The 19881-nt window shown below is 33.7% G+C and overlaps 1 protein-coding gene across 29 annotated transcripts in view; it reads left to right on the plus strand.

Annotated features, from left to right (window-relative positions):
- Nucleotides 1-4114: 4114 nt before the first annotated feature.
- LOC121074324 (hornerin-like) overlaps nt 4115-19881 on the plus strand; it is a 52563-nt gene continuing 36796 nt past the window's right edge. For 14 of the 29 annotated variants that reach the window (XM_040566260.1, XM_040566266.1, XM_040566267.1 and 11 more), the window contains exons 1-15: nt 4117-4281; nt 6568-6763; nt 8928-9064; nt 9359-9450; nt 10603-10711; nt 11336-11362; nt 11723-11761; nt 12596-12640; nt 14029-14070; nt 15569-15610; nt 16208-16243; nt 16962-16997; nt 18211-18249; nt 18896-18913; nt 19441-19476. In XM_040566260.1, coding sequence (XP_040422194.1) covers nt 4252-4281; nt 6568-6763; nt 8928-9064; nt 9359-9450; nt 10603-10711; nt 11336-11362; nt 11723-11761; nt 12596-12640; nt 14029-14070; nt 15569-15610; nt 16208-16243; nt 16962-16997; nt 18211-18249; nt 18896-18913; nt 19441-19476 — 924 coding nt within the window. In that variant the 5' untranslated portion in view covers nt 4117-4251. Of the gene's footprint in view, nt 4282-6567; nt 6764-8927; nt 9065-9358; nt 9451-10602; nt 10712-11335; nt 11363-11722; nt 11762-12595; nt 12641-14028; nt 14071-15568; nt 15611-16207; nt 16244-16961; nt 16998-18210; nt 18250-18895; nt 18914-19440; nt 19477-19881 lie in introns of all 29 variants that reach the window. The other 15 variants (XM_040566268.1, XM_040566272.1, XM_040566281.1 and 12 more) reach the window with 5 other exon arrangements.

A 19881-nucleotide genomic window follows, 5' to 3' on the forward strand; every position in this document is an offset into this window, starting at 1 on the left:
CCAGTAGGTGGTACGTGTATGAGAGACCATTTAGCTTCTCTGGGATTGTGGAAACAATGAATTCTGATTGTTAATATTAAGGTTCTAGATATCTTTTGGACTGCATATCTGAGTAGTCAGATCCCTTTCCTACGTCTCCCAATTCCATGAGCAATGTTTAAACTCTTTACATCAATCTGAATATAGAGTCTGGTAAAGCACTAACAAATGGTAGTCACTGTGGTTTATATGAAGTATTGCATATGTTTGTAGCTACGCCCAAACACTCACCTTATAAGCACATAGGGACAACGCTATTTGCTAGCTTGCACAACACAAGGTAAGATGACGCAATGTTCAGATGTCATTACTGTTGTATATACTGTTCGTGACAGGTGTTTCTCCTGAGCAACACAGAAGTGTATGACATCAGTAAGCACAATCTTTTTCACCCTCATTTCGACTGTGGCATAAAAAAAAATGAATAAAACAAAATAAAAATGAGTAGATGCGGTCTCCCTTTTTTTTAAAACTCACTAATTCTCCTGTTAGGCTCTCAGTGACATCATCTAAGACTTTCAGGGTGTGGGCCATTATTGTTATTTATAGAGAACGAGTCTTCACGTTAATTCTGTCAGGGTTTAAATCAGACAAGAAAAGTGCTAACATGAGCAGACAAGCAATTAAAGATGACAAGGAACTGAAAATGTTTAATATGAGAGAAAGGATAACTTTCATATCTTTTTATTTTCTATAAAAATAATGTATGTCACTGTTTTGCTGAATTATCAGTTACACTTTTTTTGAGAGTACATTTAATATACTTCCTTAGAAGTGCAAAATAAACTATATGTATTTGGCTCTTATAATACACTAAAATAATGTAATCCTTTTTTTGAAGAGAGACACTATACTTAGCTAGAATGAGACAAATAGGCTAGGACTATTCTGAGCTGTAACGAATTCTGCCATATTATGTGGTGGCATATTTTTAAGAAGGGAATGTAATTATTTGACATAGGAAGTGTAATGTTTACAAATAAACAAAAATGTGGGAATACTTAAAGGCCTTGGAAATAGGATATAAATATTGACACAGAAGAAAGACTGTTTTTAAAGGAAAAGTAAACATCCCTCTTGTTTTAATCCTAATGATATAATTCACAAAGCCTAGTAAGAAGGTTTAGCAGTAAATTTAGACTACTAAATGTGTTTTGAAATTTCACTTGAGTACTTTCCAGCTACTTAAAATATGCAAAATATTGTCTTAATAGCATAAATCCTGTACACTGAACAAACCATTTTTATTTGGAGCAGAAAAGTAGGATATTTTCATTTAAATTGCAGAAAATTGCTTTTGATTTTCAAAGTAGGTGTTAGGGAAGCAAATTTTGGTTTTAACAGTTATAGGAATTTTTCTTGGCCTTCCCTCTTTGAGCAAGAAGGAAACAAAGAAAAGGACTGGGAGATCTTTGGAAAGCATCTGGCATGTGAAAGGAGGCAGGGACGTTCAGTAATATTTGTTTTCATTGTCCAAATTATGTGTGGAAGAAACAGTTTCCCTTCTCACTTGTTTTTATTGCTTCAGTTTGGAGGTCTCAGTGAAGGATGACTGGTTATAATCTCACATCTTCATGTCCACAGACCTGCCCTAAACAATGTAATGTATATTCAGTGATACAATGTATATTAAGTAATCAACATTTTGTTTGATTTATGCATTTGTATACAGCCTTACTCTTGGCACAGTACACATTTGTAGTCTTACAGATCACATCTTAGAAGTTGTAATTTTAAACACATTTTCTTTGGAAATATTTTGGAGTGGTTATTGTGCTGCCACGCAACGTCTCCCAGCATACCTGAAGTATCCATGCAAACAGATTCTCAATTCTGCTGCAAAGTCCAAGACTCAGTGGTTTATCAATGCTGCATACTGGAAGCATCAAAGCAGTTCGATAAGGACACCAAACCCTAATGAAAATAACCCTCACATCGTTTACATTGCTATTTATGTATGTAGACATTAGCTGAAGCTTTGTTACACTTTCTAACATTTCTAGTTGCAATGTATTTTACCAGCAAAAAATTGTCTTTGGCACAGAAGTTGCAGAGAGTAAGCTGGAGGCTGCTGAGTGTCATGAAGGGACAGTTGGAGGTCCTGATGTCAGTGTGGAAAAAGAAAACAGGCTCTTTGGTCTGATTTGATGTAAAGAGCTTTTGGAAGAAACAAAATATTTCTAGAAAACTCTGCTAGTGTTTCCCTACCAAAGAGATACTGTTTTGCTTGAGCAAGTAGTTGGCTTCCCCTTTGTCCACCTTTAACATTTCCACATGCTACCTTGTAGGGATCCTGTTTCTCACAGTATGATGGACTCTAGCCCCTCTCCCATGTTCCCTGACTTCTTCCTAAAGTGAAGGGACACACCCTTGGTGGCACAAGTTTAATGTCATTATTTTGGAAGAAAGAATATGCATTCCAAGCACCAGGGAGGTCCATGCACATACAACATAGAATTGGTCTGCACTTTCACTGTAGTTTCAGTACTTAGTGAACTTTGGAATCACAGTTTTTCATCAGAATCAGGAAGCCACCACTAGTTCAGCTGGCGTTTAATTTATGAACTGAAAATTGTCCTTTTGAGTGTGGAGACCTGAAAAAGATTTTTTAAAATGTTAGTTCTGAAGTACAGGTAAATCATTGCTGAATCAGTGACTTATGTTTGATGCAGTGTAAATACTGTTCTTTTGAAATAATCCACAAGCAGTAATGTTGAATATGGGCTGAGACACTGAGTTTAGAACTCTCAGACTATAAATAATGGTCTGAGTCTTTACCAACTTATTCAGTATAGTATTTTATTGGTGTAATAGCCAACAAAAGCATTTTATTTGTCTTATCTATGGGTCTTAATCATAATGTTATCAAGATTACAGCAATTCATTGTCTGACATTTATATGTCTGCCTGCCAAACTCAACATTCATGGAGTGCTCAGTCCCATGCATGGTTGCCAGGAGTAATAGTCCTGATGGTTCTGGCTACCTGTCCATATCTTCTAGCTGGTAGTGAAATGTGGCAATCTTTCTGCTGACATTCAGTCTTTGTAGAAGCTCTAGTGTTTTATACAAGAAAGGTCTTGCATATATGCATTTGTAAGATCCCAGCTCTTTGTTTATTTGTTTCTGTTGCCATTCCTTGTTGTGTCATTTATTTGACTGCATTGCCAGTAAGCTCCTGTATTTGTGGTGTGTAGCATGTATTTTCACTACTGTTTATAACTTTGGTATCAATGGTAAGTTTAGCGGTACAGTAAGGAGAGGAAGATTATCATCTCTTCCCCAATGCATAGTAGTAGATAAGAAGTAATGTCTTTCATAATGAAATACTGTAAATAAAATCCAACTCAATAATTAAAGGTGATTAACTGAAAGAGAATACTGTCAGTTAAATATGCTTAATTTTTAAAATAGATAATGTTCTTCAAATGCTGATGGTATTTAAAATGTTAAGTGTATTTTAAATGCCCAAGTATCAAGAAGTTGGAAAATTTTCATGTGAACGGTCTTTGGTTCATGGATTTCCTGTTATTCTCTGGTTAAATAGAAGTGACTCTCACATGTCATTCTGCTTTTGGACTTTATTCCTAATCTTCAGCAGAGAGTTTGTGAAAATACTTCCAAGGGAAAAAAATGTTTAGTTTTTAATGCAGGTCAGGTGCAAGAACTTCAGATCCTACCCACAAGGTAGATGAGATAAAACAGCCTCATTAACTCTGCTATGAGAAAATGCTTGGCAGCATTACCATGAATTGAATTGTCCATGTCTTTTCCAACGATAAGAAAAGAGTAAAAAAGTGAAAGGCCAGCAGCAGGATACTCTGAAGTCAAATTAAATAGGCTAGTATAGAATATTTTACTCAAATGGCTCATGAAATATTAGTAAAGCTGTTGTATAGCACAAGTTTGTAGATTTTAATCAACATATTAGTTTAGTCTGTCAACCTTCAGAAGCCTTACCTGTCCCTGATGCCTAGCTAAAGGTCAAAGGGGGCATGATTCACCCATGAGGAGTGCGTGTTGTCATCACCCCAGCTGGGCAGGAGAGTCCCACCTGCGGTGTCCCAATTTCCAAGGAAGAGGCACGATTGGCCATGCTGGCTCCCCGCCTCGCTGAGGATTGGCCAAGCCGTTCACCTCCTCCCTCTCATCTTGCTGGGCATCCGCACTCCCGGGCTGCAGCTCTTCACGCTGACCACAGAGGGACCGGAGGATGCCCACGCATCAGCACTTGGTCGATAAGGTGTGTTGCTGGGGATGTGGTGGACAGGGTGTACGCCAAATGGTGATACTGACTCTCGAGGGTAAAGGGTTTGGCTCAACAATTAAAAAAGGAAAGGAGAAAAATACTCATAAAGAATGAGTTAGAAAGGGGTACATAGGACTGAGTCTTGAACTGTTGGCAGGATAAACTTGCCAAGACTAGCTTTTTTTGGTTGTTGTTGGTTTCTTTTTGTTTGTTTTTTTTTTTTTTTTTTTTACACAAAACATATTTATCATATTAAGTCCCCTATATTTAAAGGCTTTTAAAACACCTTTTGTTTCTATTCAGAAGTTTGCCCCAGGCTCCTGAGTAGCAAACCACCAAAGTGTCTCTTCCCAAGTCCACTAGGCTTTGAATGAAGTAGCTAACTAAACAGTACCCAGGGATTTAATTGGTGGCCTGAAGTCCTACTAAACTAAATGTGGAAGAGGATTCTTAAGGTAGCAGTTGAAGTACTGCAGAGATGAGCCATACAGGCTCACAGGAAGATGAGATTGTCTATACCTGTGGATACAGTAAACTTATCTTGATTTGTTAGAAACTTGCAAATAAGTTTTATTTCACAGAGTTCCCTATGCCTCTATTTAATAAATATTTACTGTAAGCTTTTTTTACATTTTCTTAGGGAAAAAAAACGTAAATTTTTGTTCCAATATACCATGACTCCATTGAATAGGTATTGAAACTCATATTCCATGAAAATTATTTTCTGCTCCTGCCTCAAATCTGGACTTGGAATTTTGTAAGATGCTAACATCACTTCCTCATCTTAATCTCAGTTCTGAAGGATGTTATAATGGGACTTTTACGGTTGTTCTATAACTGTTAAGACAGGGAACTGTCTTAAGTTAACTGATGCAAAGGGAATGCACCTCAGCCATGTTTCAACGTGTTGTGTGTTTCTGTCTGTCCTCTAAATAGTAAAAGAGAAAAGAGGTTTCAGAGTAGTTTTCTTTCATGGTAGAGTGTAGCTCCAGATTTTTTCCAATCCCAGCTGAGCCAGTGCTAAGGATTCTGTGCTTTGAAATGGAATGTCTAATTACAAACAGATTTTTTTCCATCTTAAGCATGACTCAGACAAAGATTTCAACAACACATAGTCTAGTTCATATTAAATCACTGTTTACCACATCTGTTAATATAATAGCACCTACATGCTGTATTTAAAATTTAATTAGAAGTGGGCTATGTCAAAACAGTCACAAGAGATTGGATAACCGCACCCAGTGGACTGATACCCAGACACAATGCTTACAAGGATCCTATTGAAATGACGTTTTCATGAGCCTTTTGGGAGGGATAGTCTCCATCTGCTTTAAAGACAGGATAAATAACACATATAACTTTCCTGATTGCTGCATTTAGTGATTGTGACACCATGCAAACCTTCATCACCTTTGTATAGGAAATCTTTCAACACTTCAGTCACTTGCTTTGTCTGCTGATTCACAGATTTTTTAAAATGTTGTTTAAGTTGAGTTCAGAGGTAAGCGCACGTTTAGATTAGTGTTCTGAAGCTTTTTCTCCCCATGCTTCCAGGTTATTCTCTTATTAGTTTTAATTAGCACATACAAAAATGAATGGCCTTATCCATTCATGCACAAATTAAGATGCACAGATAGATGGTACAAATTGGACACATCTCATACATTGTGTTTGAAATGCTTCCAAAGGATTTTAAGGAACTCTTGAGTACTTCAGGAAACAAGTATTTCGGAAAGCTGCTGAGAGTTCTCCAGGGCATTTAACGATAGACTTCTTGGATGTTTTTTTGGAAGTGGGAGTAGACAAAGCAATAAATAGAGAGCTTATTAGTCATGGTTATATCTACAAAAAGCAGTTTGAGAGATCAAGGCTTATGTCTGAGTTCTTGAATAAAGATCTGGGCTAAACCTGACAGCTCAACAATGAAGAAGTTTGTGTAAAGCCTTTCCTGGTCCTAATCCATAATGCAAAAGACATGACTGTAATGGACTGTTGTCATGTAACCAGAGAATTTAATCTTCAGTTAATAATTCAGTATTTTAGAATTAAAGTACTTGTGTCATTTATTGCACTGTTTTGTCAGTGTATATATGTATTTTGTTTAATTGATATTCTTCAAACTATATGAATACAATGAAAGCCAAGCTTTCTATGTTTGTTTCCTACCCTGGAGAAAGGCAGATATCTGTCAACTATGACAACTACTAAAAAGAAGCTACTATAAAATATATCTTGTTTTTTTTTTCTTTTTTGTTTGTTTGTTTGTTTGTTTTTCCACAGATGAGAAGACACTCCTGCTTTGTTTTTTTGTTCTGTGGGATATTTTTGCCCAGAATCCTTGGTTTTCCACAGACAAATACTTCAATTGATTGTGATTCTCTGTTACCAAACTATGAAGCTGAACCACAGACATCTGCACCACCATATATTATTGCTGTATCTTTTGATAACTTTGAACCAGGAAATGAAATCCAAGGTAAATAATCTGAGTGACCTATAATCTTTATCTGTGTCTCCCAGAATTACCAGACTTCACCAGAATTCCTCCATTTCTCTCTCAGTGTATCTATTTTTATTTCAGTCTTATTCTTTTGTACTTGAGATGTTCCTTTTTTGTAAATATTTCATATCTATATATGTTTTTATATATTTATATAATTGAACATATATACTCAATTTATTTTTTCTTTTCCTATATAACAAATACCTTAACTTCATGCTGTAGTTCCTGTGGCAAAAGTAAAAATCATGATACAGCTGGCCAAACTAGACTAATAATTAGTTGCTCTTTAACTTTGTATTTAAGTATTTGCTGTTATATCAACCCTCTGCAATACAAAGGGATTCAGAACACTGTATATGACAACTCAAGAGTGAGATACTTTGAGTCATGTTTGTAAGAGCTGCATCCCAGATTTTATCAAATTGCAGGAGGTGGAGCTGTAGTGGCTTTTTATCTTCCTAATCCTGAGTTGCTCTCTGGATGGAACACGTTGACAGCCTTGTTTTTCCACACTATGATGCCATCTCATGGTGCTGTCACACTTTAAGTGACTTGTGACTGCTTCTTACTCATTTGGTAGAACAAGCATGACAGTGGAAGTGAGTTGTAATGCCTCACATTTCCACTGTTGTATCTCAGTCACTCAAAATAAAAGTTTTTCACTAAGTGTTACTTTCCAGCTGGGCTTCTGTTTTATCTGACCCCAGTAGTGTGGATGTGGTTTCATGGGAAGTGATAGCTAGGGAGAAGAATGGAGAAGCATTAGAGTTCTGTTATAACTGTCATTCTTGGAAAAACATACGTGAATTACTCCTTTAAGAATGAGAAGGCTGTTTGATTACTGATAGCTGTTTTTAAAACACTGTTGCCATGAATGATGGATGGATTTACGTATCTGTAGACTGTTCTGTGAGGTTGTACGAGACTTACTGTGACATAGATATTGAATCTCAGATGCTGCTAACCTTGACATTTTTCACCATTTTATCTACCCCTACTTTACTTTCTTTAGCACCACTTTTTTATTGTGTTGAGTTGTAAGAATCCCATACCTATTCTCAGGGAGCTGCAGTAGGCTGTCCTTCCAATAGATGTGTTGCTCTTTCACCTTAGGCATGCCATATGCCAACACTTAGAGTCCCAACTGTGCTTCCTTTAACACTGTATTCACGTGTTGGATGCCATCCCTCCTATGAGACCTGAGGTGAATTAGGGTTCAAATTGATGGCAAATTGAGTCTAATTATGTGGGCATTGTGACAATTTAACATTTCAAAGTATGACTGGCCCCTGCCTTCACTTCTTTGTCATTCCCAGGTTACCTATTTTTTATCTGCTAATACTTATTTTTAATGGCTACCACACACCTAAGTCATAGAAACCATTATTCTGGTTTTATTTGTGAAAGTTCCCAATACTGGCATTACTGGAGCAAATTTATAATATATCATAACATTTTTTATTATGATCTAGAAACTTGGTTTCAGTTCAGATGTACACAAAACATGAAAATGTGCTTTTTCATGTATTTCAGAGCCCCTTCAGCAGTAAAATTTCAGTCAAATTGAGTAGTTTATAATTATTGATTTTTGTTTGTTTGTTTTATATTTAATCTTATATTTAATCCCAGACATGAGAGCCAAACTGTCTAGCTTCTCTCTCTTTTTTTTTTTTTTTTCCAGTTGTAACACATCAAAAGGTTCTGCAATTCAAACTTAGGCAAAAGTTAATCTCTTCTTTTGAAACGGATGTAGAAAGAATTGCAAATCTCTTTCTCCCATGACTATTTATATTATATAGGGGAACAAATCAATTAATAAAAAAAAAAAATCAAATTAATTAGTAGAGCAGAATTACTTGTAAAATTGTCAGTAAATCATATATTTCATGTTACTTTCTAATAGACTTTGTTACACACAAATGCTTCTCCAAACTTATTTTTTTCTTTTATGGTCATTCTTGATTATTAATAAGAATTGTAATAAATCCCAACTTTTCTTTTTTTAAACTGTGAAAAATTTTAGTTTATTCCTATGTGTGCCGTCTTATATTCTGGAGAGGGAAAATTTATTGTTAGCCACTTAAGTGGTTTTGGTAGTGTATGAAACTCAAGTTTCTCAAAATATCTGTTTTTATAGTGACTTTAGAAGCCCTTAGAGATGCTGGTTTTAAAGGATTTAATCTACAAGCTCGAGAGATAGAAGGAGATGTTCCTGTTGGTACTTTTAAAATTACAGATCCAAACACAAAAGGCTTGGAATGTCATAATATGACGGTATGTGTTCACTCTTCCGAATACTTACATAAGCTTGGTTTCCTTCTAAATACTTTAATCTGATGTAATAAAAGATATGAGTGTTTTTAATGGCAAAAATATTTCATCAGTAAAGCTTAATTTAGACTTTCTCAAGAAACGCGTTTATCTTCTACATGTGATACAAATCTAATGTAAAAACTACTTGATACTTCCTAGAAGGACATCAGTGTTGTAGTACAGGCAGTTACCCTTATATGGACAAAAATTTCTTTTTTGTCTTATATAATTATATGTATTTCTCTTTAATTGCAGAATTCAGCAGTAAGTCATGCAAACTCAGATGTGAAACAGAAAGTTACAACAACGTGGATTGCTCCACATGACGTTAGAGATCTTCAGTTCATGTAAATAATGGTGTTGTTTTTTTTCTTTCTTTGCCTAGAAAATTTATTTTCATGGAATATTTTAACATGCATTTGTGCTATTGTTTCTGATGTTTTTGTTTTGTCACAGTCATGTTTTGTTTCATAGGTTATCATGCCTTTCCACCGTATCCATTAAATAAAACGATTTCTGTCTTAAGTTATACTGTTGAAAAAGTAGCTAAGTAAACACCATCCTACAGACATTAATATATGTAAATAATTCCATTAAGCACAGTGTCATTAATGGATCTTTGTGTAACCAGTTTTTACAATGTGACTTCTTTAATTACAAGAGCAACAGTGATAGTGCAACTAGTTCCCTGAATAAGTCATGTTCAGACTCTATTCAGTTGTTACTTTAAAAAAATAATAAATCTTTCCTTTTGGACAGTGGGGAAAAATACCAGTGTGTGGAAATGTTTGAAAGTTAAGTTTAAAGACAAATTAATACATTTAGGATGATATCATCCTAAATTGTATTCAATGTACTTTTTTTGTGACTTTTGGAGGATATGACCCATGAACTAACTACTGAAGAAAACAGGAGAAGACAAGTTTTTACTATGTTTAATATTACTTTACAAGTTTCAGATCTGTAAGAAAAAGAATTATCTGCTATAACAAAATACGTGCTTGATGTAACTGGAAAAAATCTTAATATTTGACAGCTTAATGTTGTTTGAAGTATAGATTTATGACAGGAGACATCTTGTCCTTGCTTCATTAAATCTTGAGGAATACAAAAAGAGGCAAAAGAAGACAAATTAAAAAAAAAAAAAACTATTTCCATTGCTTATGCCATGAAAATCAGATCACCATCATAGATTTAGATCATCTAAATGGGCAATGCAAGGATATGTAATATTCCCCACAAGAGTCAGTGCTTTCCAGAATAGCGTCCATCTTTTTCTTTCCCTGCTCAGTACCAATTTTATTTATCTTCAGAAAGAGATTGGATGATAATACTGTAAAAACAAAATAAATGTTCTGGACATTCTTTTCAAACTTCTACTGCATAACCCTCAAAATCAATATTTAATAGATTTTCTTGGCTGATGGTTGAAATAAGTGTTTAATCATATTTTATAATGAAACATTTTGATAGAAAAAAATATTTTATTTTCTTTGCAGTGCAACTGTTGTTCAAGATCTAGAGAAATTTTGGGTTGGAATTCAAAGCAAAATTCTCACACCTACACGTTCTGAGTCAGTTAATGGGACAGGAAGACAAAAAAGGAAGGTATGTTTTGAGTGCATTTACATACTAGCAACTAATATATTCAATTAAAATATCTATGACCAGATATACATTTGTTATTATGTGTTCATTAGGATGGCCAAATTCAGCAGATACTTTCAATGCTTTTAACTGTCTTTCATCAATTTGGTAAAAGGATTAAAATAAAATAAATATTGTTTTCTCCCCAAGATAAGTAAGGAAATGAATCTAGTTATCAAAACAGTACATAGCACAGATACAAAGAAAAGAAAACAGGTGTTAAGGAGGATTCTGCTTTACTTCTGGTGTGTACTATGCTTTTACTTTGTTGCTCCCTCAGTCCAGGGTAACTACAGCTATGTATCACACTCTTAGAAATGTATTTGCTTCTTTATTTATTTTGGACAGGGAATCACTTATATTAAGCACCTTAAACATGATAGGTAGCTTAAGTAAATAGAATGTGTTCAAATCTACAGTATTGGCTCTTGAATGGAGCAGCACTGATTTATGTCATCTTCTGATCTAAGTCCGAGCAAATACTTGTCTTATTGTCCATTGCTTCACCAAATGTATTTCTTATTTCTGATAATGTTTTTTTTTCTTTTACAGTAAATAATTTTTATTTTTTTTTCTTCTCCACAGCTTATGATAGAAATAGAATGCAGCAAGGTGAGAACAACTTATCTACAATTTCCCAAGTTTCTGTTACCTCAAATTTAGAATTCCTGTCCTACTAGTCCATTTATTTCATGGCTATAGGATTAAGGTTATTTCATAACGTCCAAATTATTTTCCTAGAGAGACCTTATTTGTGCTTACATTCTTGTGTTTAGTTTTGAAGATATTTTTAACAAGACAGCATTAAATCTCAGGTGAGATTATTACAACAGGTAAGGTATTGTAAGCAATCAACACTTGACTTCTTCACTCAGGCCACAGACGTGAATTCAATTTAGTTTCCTCTTCAGAATAACTTGCTGTTTGTTCATGAGTCAATAAACAATAACAGGAACCTGTACTTTCTTACAGCGTGGAGGAACGTACACAAGACAAGGTGGATGTGTTGTGGTAAATATTCATTCTGTAGAGACTACTGCTAATTGTCAAAAATCTTAAGTCCTAGTCAAAAATTGCTCCTCATCACATCTTTATTCCTTTGTAATTCAGTATATTTTTTTTTGTCACTTTGCCTTGGTTGACTAAAATCCTAAGTTTCTAAATGGTTGTCAGTCTTGTTATCACTTCTTCCTACAGTTTTTCTCTAGATAATCTAAAATGACTTTCTAATAGAACTTTTCATTTGCCTAGCTTTACTTTTTAGCTATAGTGCTTCCTTGCTTATGGATCTTTTCAATATTGCTTATTTCAAACAGATCTGGAGCCTTGCACTCTTCAAATTATCATCTAGCTATAGGATTTAACTATTTGATTTTTTTCCTGAAAATTATCATTTTCAGCTCAGTGAAAGTCCTTTCTTCTTTCCTTCCTCCCAGCAAATATGGCCTATATTTCACAGTGTCTAGTGGTTACATAGTTATTTCAGTAAAAAGTTTCCATCTGAATGTTGCTTAACTCGGCACTATTTAATGATCTTACTGGTGTAGACCTGATCCTCAATGACAGACATGGTATATAAGGACAGATAAAAAAGGGTTGGATAGTTCTACTGCAAGCAGCAAATTTACGTTAATTTATATCAACTGGATCAGTTGATATAGTTTTGATTATTTGGTTTTAAAGATCTCTGAAATAATTACAATAGTATCAGCTAGTGGAATGAAGTCACAGAAAACTACTTTATGTGTTCTTTTTCCCACCAAGTAGAACTTGCTTTCCTTAAAGTCATTTATACGAAAATCATATTTCTGGAAAATGATAAATAGCATTTTGGTTTCCTTACAGGTTCAACCTTCTGGTTCCTCTCAGAACAGCTATTCAAGTGGTCAGGTAAGAATCCTGACTTCCAGCATTTGTACATTTATCTTTAGTAACCTTGAACTACAAATCTACAAGGGCAGAGGACTGAGGTGAATTAACACTACCTGGAAATAATGCCTCTGCTAGTTAACACAGAATGTCAGAGTTGTTCATCCAGTAAACTGTATGTCCAGTAGCTGGACTAGGATCAACTACTTATGTTCTGTTGAACTCTTTCTGTCAGTATTCTGACCTACAAGATGCTTCACCATCTCTGATTTCAAGCATTAAGCGTTTTTACCAAGCATTAACCTGGAGAAGGAAAAGATTCCTCTCATCTTCCTAGAGGATTCTTACCTGTGTGTGCTCATGTGCATGCAGACAGGAACTGTTTATTTTGTAGATTTCAGAGACGTCTGGCATAATCAAAATGAAACTGTACCTAGTATTAATTAATAGGCCTTTTTCATATTCTATCTTTTTGAAAATCAAAGTTAAGGGATCAGTTATACTTGTTTCACTTTTTGCTCTACGAGTATTTGCAAATTTTCTCTAAACTTGATGAAATATTCATGCATATATTAAAACTTTTGAATGTGTATATTACTTGTAACACCAGATTATATTTGTAGTTTAAAGTTTGGTGAATTCACTGTCTAGTTAGCCTTTTCAAATTTCTGAAATAAGTATATTTGCATTCTTGCTGATCACTTTCACTTCTTTAATCAGAGAAATGTATAGCTGCTTTGGAATGATTGCATTTTTAGTCAATTATCTTTATTGCCATTATGTGCCTATTAGCACTTGAACTGCCAGATGCGTTCTGATGTGTGTCTACACATCAGGTTCTAGAACTGAGTTTCTCAAGAATATATTTCTTTCTACTTACCAGTGATTATATTTATTAGTGAGTTATCTGACAACATTCCATTTGTTCCATCTTCATTACCTGTAAGAGGGATTATGAGACTTTGAGAAATTACTTTGACATATACGTTAATTACAGATTTATTTATTTTTTAGCTGCATTCCTTTCCAACATAATACATTCTTTCTGAGGTCTGAGTTTCTTGTCTTGTCATGTAACTATCTGAAGTTATTGTGTTTTTTTCTAAAACATGGGCTATTTTAGTATAACAACTCATGGATTTTTAAAGGCTACGTGATCAATGACAAACTTACATGAAATTCAGATCATGACTAATGTCTTGTACTAAAAGAGAGTTGTTCTAAACAGTTGCTAGTGAACTAGTAACCTCTGTTTGATTATCCCATAGCTGCCCATTCACATTGTCAGCTGTTCAGATTTCTGTGCTGTAAATAGCAGGTTTTTTTTTCTGCCCATCCTTTCTTTCTGCCTGTTCATCCTTTGTTTTTACAAGGCAATAATTGACTAGTTTTTGTTGTTGTTGTTTCAGAGTGGAGTAGTCTACACAATAAGCAAGAGTGGATGTGCACCAGTAAGAACTTTTCTCACATTTACCTTTTTCTCCCTGATACAAGTATATTTATAGAAAATCCTAGCCTGTGATAGCATTATTTATCTGAGTGTTCATTTCAGAATTTCTGTTTCAAATGGAAAATGATGGAGAAAACTAGGAGATGAATATTCCAGGTTATTCAGTGATATGAAGTAGTTGGCAAACAGGGATGTTACAAAGTTACATAGAGATGTATAGGATATAGAATCAGGAAAAAAGGACTGGAAGGTTTGTCTGTTATGCTTAAATTATATTCGTTATACAAGTTGTTTATTTTCCCCCTTCCACCCAAGACTGGTGCAAATTAGTCTGCACATTCTAAATTGTTTCTCCTCTCAGAATTCATCATAGAGATAACTACAATAACTATGGCCCTTTCAGTTCTTTATTCTTTCATGTTTCAGGGATATTTATGAAGTTATAAATCCTAGACAGGTCAATCCAGTCTTCTAGAAATCAATGAAAGAAGGCAAAGTGCTAAAATGTGTTGCTGAATAGATCAAAAACTTCTCAGATGAAGCATTTATATCAAGATGGTGACTAGTCATACAGGCTAAAATATTTGCAGACTTTTGACAAATATATACATATATATATATATATATATCTTTTGGTTTCCTTTCAGTATTTACAAAATTAGATTTTTAATTTTTCAGTTCAAAGTTTGGTCAAATATTCACTCAATATAAATGAGACAAAACTTGAAAGGTAAATGAAACACTCAGGTTTAGTCTTTTAATGTCATTAACAGTTTTTTCCTTGTTTATCTTAGTATGACAAGTAATCAGAAATAGGCTAGTCCTGTAGTTCTAATGTTAAGCACTCTCAGTTGCTGCTTTAAACTAGAAAAATGGAGACTACTCAACACCAACAAGGACAGTGTTTCCAAAAATGTAAAACGTGCATGTCATCTGTACTTGTAAAACATAAAATTCATGTTAGAGTGTATTGGATTTTTGCAAAGGAACAACAAAATTAAAGTTTTGTGGAAGATATTGATTGTATTAATGATAATATATGAACTTCACTTTAAAATGGGAGCTATTACTGTTTATGCTGGGCCTTGTTATTTTTATATTTCATTGCCTGTCATTGCCAGGAAAGAGTTAACTTTCTTTGTTTTCATTTTCAGCTTTCTAATTCTTACATTCATGTGTATGTACAAATCACACACTTAACGTTTGAATTACAAGCATTATATTAAATCTTAACAATTTGTTTCTAGTAAAATAACGTCTTGATAGTGTCAGTTTTAAAATATTTCTTTAGTACCACTAGGTAATCTCCAATATATAAAGGGCTAGTGTGCCTTTGTCACATTCACACGTGTTCATACATTAATAGTGGAGAGTACAATACTCTCCTTACCATCTATGCCTTAGAAATCCAATGTAAGGATCAATTAGAACTGAGGTTGTCTGAAGTATGCTTTTTCTTCTTTATTTAGAGAAATAACTGGTTTATTTTTTCTCCTTAGGGAGGTGCTGCCAATGCATATGGCCTACATGCTTGTAAAGATGTAAGCTGATTATGTATTTATTTACTGATTGCCTACTACTGTGTTTATTAACTCATCTCATTGCAAGTTGCATTAGATTTACTTATGCAGAGTTATATTATTCTTCCTAAATATATTAAGGAAAATGGCGGTGGTTTGAGTTATTATTCTAGAATTAAATAGTTACTGCCTCAAAGTGTAATTGCTTATGATTATTGGTGATGAGTAGTTCCTATTATAAACACTTAACTTGTTAGCCTAACAAAATGTCAAAATTCTTTCTCACTGCTTAATGCTTTTAATCTAGTAGAGGAATCCTCTTTGGATGTTGCTTTAAAATTCCTGTAAAAGTAATTGATCTTTATACTTTATTTGTGAGAAAGCAACATTAATTTTATGACTATATTAGAAAGTTGGAAAACTTTACAGCAGTTATCTTTAAAAAGTTCAGAATAGTTTAGTGTTGCCCTAGATTTATTTAAGTATGGTTGAAATCAAATTGATTTGAAGAGTAAAACCTCTAAGGAAAAAAACAATGACTTTGAGATTATAATTAAAAAATGATATAATTAACAACTTATTATATCAATAAAGAATTCATTTATGGTTTGTTTTCAGAGTGCATCTTCATATGGCAGTCTTACCTATGGCCAGGTAACTATGTGCTCTCCAACACGTTTTCATTTTCAGCTTACTAAGCTATTAAGTAACTAAGAAGCTATGGACAATTACTACCAAAAAAAAATAAAGTTCATGGAAGGGAAGACGGGATTAAAGTCTTCAGATGGTACTTATAATCATATCTGGAAACTTCAACAAAAGATTTACACATTTAGAGTATATTGTAATATCATCTTTTTTAGAATTTATTTGCTTTTATTTTGTGGCTGTTGCCTATGCAATTTTATGTGTGGATTCCTAAAATGCTAGTATATGCACATTATTTTATGACTTATTTGAAACATTTCTATTCTTATGGCACATCCCATTTATTCCAGCTTGTGTTTCAACAGTAGATTTTGAGTTTTTTTCTATTTTTTTTTCTTTATGAAAGGAGAAGAGATTTTTTTTTCTACCAACAGTTTTTATTATGAACAAACTTTCAATATTACTTGATATATTTGCAGCTTTCATGAAATACTATGGAAAAACTAGTAAAAATGTTTTCTAGAAAAAAAAAATTTAAACCAAGTGATTTATTTCTGTTGTTCATTTATTAATTGCCGGTACACTCTTATTTTTATTCAGAATGTTATTTTGTTTTGTACTCTAGTGAAATATTGTTAGATATAACATTCTTTTGGAAAATAGTGCTGTAGCTAATTTGTCTACATTTACCTAATCATAAAATGAATTCCTGTATTCTTTACAGTCTGTTCCTGCAAGTAGTTCAGACTCCAGTAAGAAGGTAAGCACACCTTTTCTTTTTAATTCAAACGGAAAAAATCATAGAGGTATAACTTGCCGTGACAATTTTTATTTCAGTGGTGCTACTAAAAAAGCTTTAATTCAGCTTTAATTTAATTAATTAATTAAATTTAATTTTAATTTAATTTTGATTCATATGATTTGGATCAGTTTGGTTCTTAGATGGTTTATAGTACCTCACTGTGTTGTCATGGCTTTTTTTGATTGTTGACTTAGCTGTATATAAAATGATAAAATTTCCTACATGTTTATGGGGATTTTTTTTATTAAAAAAAAAAAGAAAAAAATGTTAAGCTAGTGATTGTGATGTACCTGGGATTTCTAAGGATTTAGATTGTGTAATTATTTTTAATATGGGACTGGGTAATGAGTGTGATTCATGAAATGAAGTCACTAGAAAAATCAAAATGAATTGCGGATGAAATCAGTAGAATTCAGGGTGTTGTTGAAATTGATACATAATATTTGTATGAACTCTTCCTCTAAGTTCAGTTCCCAGAAAGCTCAGGGCCTTCATGGTTTTTTGTTTTTTTCCATTCTTTAAAGAACTCAAACTGTACTGATATATTTTTTTAATAACTTAGTTTTAAAAACATAATGATTCTCCTTTTTTTATATTAGAACTCTTGTGATACCGTTAACCCTCCTCTTCCTTTTTTATACCACTGGATAATATGAACTGTTTTCAGTTAAAAATAATAATAGAAAAAATGCTTATAATCAGAATACATTAAAAATCTAAACAGAAGATACTACTAATTCATTTGAAGTCATTAGAAAAAAAAAAAAAAGTGAAGTTAATATTAACCCTTCCTCTAGTGTAATACTGATTAAAGACTAGATTGGTCTTCCACCTTGTGGTGGAGAGTTAAATTTCAAAAAGGATACACATATAGGCCAATGGATATGGTACATTCCATGAAATCCTGCTCCTGTCTCTACAGATGAGTCACTGTGTGACTGGGGAGCAAGTCTTTAATCTCCTCATACTCTTGTGTAAACTGTGTATACATTCTTCTTTGTTTGGTAGTGTGCATTAAGCATTTTTTTCATAAAAATATTATTTTATAAAATCACCCATAATCATCCGTAGTATTATTCTCTATGTTTAGGGAAATCAGCATTCTTCCTTTTCCTAACATATTTAAATAAAGACTATGACAATTAAACTGCTTTCTCTGATTTCTCTGTAGGTAGTGGTCATTCCCAACAGCAACCCTTTTCCACCTGTGGTAAGGAGTTTTTCTCTATAATGCTCAAAACTTTGACTCAAAGAGCTTTCAAGTAGCTGCATGTTTAATTCGTCACATAGAGTTTACCCTAGGTACATAATTAGCTCCAGGGAAAGCCAATAGTGATCTTAAAATCTTGGCCTATCAAATCTTACAGATGTTATTGCTGAGTCATGGTTCCATGACTGCTATTAGTACTTGCAGAGGTGCTAGATTAACTTCAAATACCAGGTCTCTCGATACATATAACCTCCATGCTCCTGAGTAGTTTTGATTTTCCTGTTTCTATTGCAACTTTCTTCTGTAAATTCACTTCCATTCTCATTTTTCAAGTATTAAATTTCTACTGTACTTACTTGGAACTCATATAGTCAGCCAGAAGTAAGTTTTGCCTTAAGGTTATTAAATCAAATTTGTATGAAATAATAATTGATACGTGTGTTTTTCTGATGTCCATCTTCTAAACAAACTTGTTCTAACCGGAATAAAGATTAAAATAAATTTGTAATATACTATCCTTTCTACATTTTTCTTCCACATTTGACTGTGTATTTTGTTCAAAAGACAGGGCCCTTTTTCTGCTGCAACGTTCTGTTTAGACAAGCCCTTGTACAAAATACTTAAAGATTTTTGTTTTCCTTTGCAGCGTCATACCTACCCCCAGGTAAGCATACTTTTTTCATATGATTGCTGTAATAGTAAAATAGTTCTTACAGAGTCAAACGTGTTGCCTCAGGATCGTGTCTAGTAACCTTTTACATTTGTCCCTCATGTCCCAAAATTGAGCACAATAAATGAGTAGGTCAGGAATTGAATGTACGTGTGTGGTGATTATGTCCAATGCAGGTGACAGTGAGACAGGTTTTAAGGATGATGGTGTCATAGCTTCACAGTCCAAACATAGAAAAGTTGAGCTGACTGCTAGTGCAAAAGGCCAAAGCCTGTGCTCTTCCAAGAGCTCTTTTAGAAGGAGTTTTAAGCATAGGAAATTACTTTAGTAGTGTTAGGCTGCCTCCCCTTCAGAGCTGAGGATAAATTAATTTAATGCTGGGTTTTCAGAATACAATACTTAATACATTGCATGTGCTACTTTTTCCTTTGTTCTCTGAAGCAAAGTGGTACAACTAGATATTTTCTGTTTAACAAGTCAAATGATCTCTTTTTTGTTGCTTTTTTTGTTTTGTTTTACAGAGTTTGGGCAGTTCTGCTACTAAGATCATAATACAGGTAGACATTCTTTCTTCATTGTACTTGAATTTTAACCTAAGCTTTGCCTCAGTAAACTAAACAATGATTCATCTCTTTGACAATAAATGAGTATGGATATCTTAAATGATAGACACACTACAGTGATGAAGTAGATGTGTTTTCTGTGGTTACTGCAAAGTGAATATCCTATCTGGTTGCTGATGAAAGATCATTGCAGTTATTTTCTATAGGCATAAAACACAAAAACCTCTGTGTCATAATTCCCTAGTGTTCTCTATATTTGCAAAATTTAACCAACTCAATCTGCTCAGAAAGGCAGGTGGAATTCTAGAACTTGAGCGTCATTCAGTATTAGATTAAATATGCATAAATTATAACCTGTACTGTTCCATGCTTTTTTTTTTTTAATGGAAAAAACTAGTT

This window comes from Cygnus olor, chromosome 8 (genome assembly GCF_009769625.2).
Source record: "Cygnus olor isolate bCygOlo1 chromosome 8, bCygOlo1.pri.v2, whole genome shotgun sequence".
Classification (NCBI taxonomy): domain Eukaryota; kingdom Metazoa; phylum Chordata; class Aves; order Anseriformes; family Anatidae; genus Cygnus; species Cygnus olor.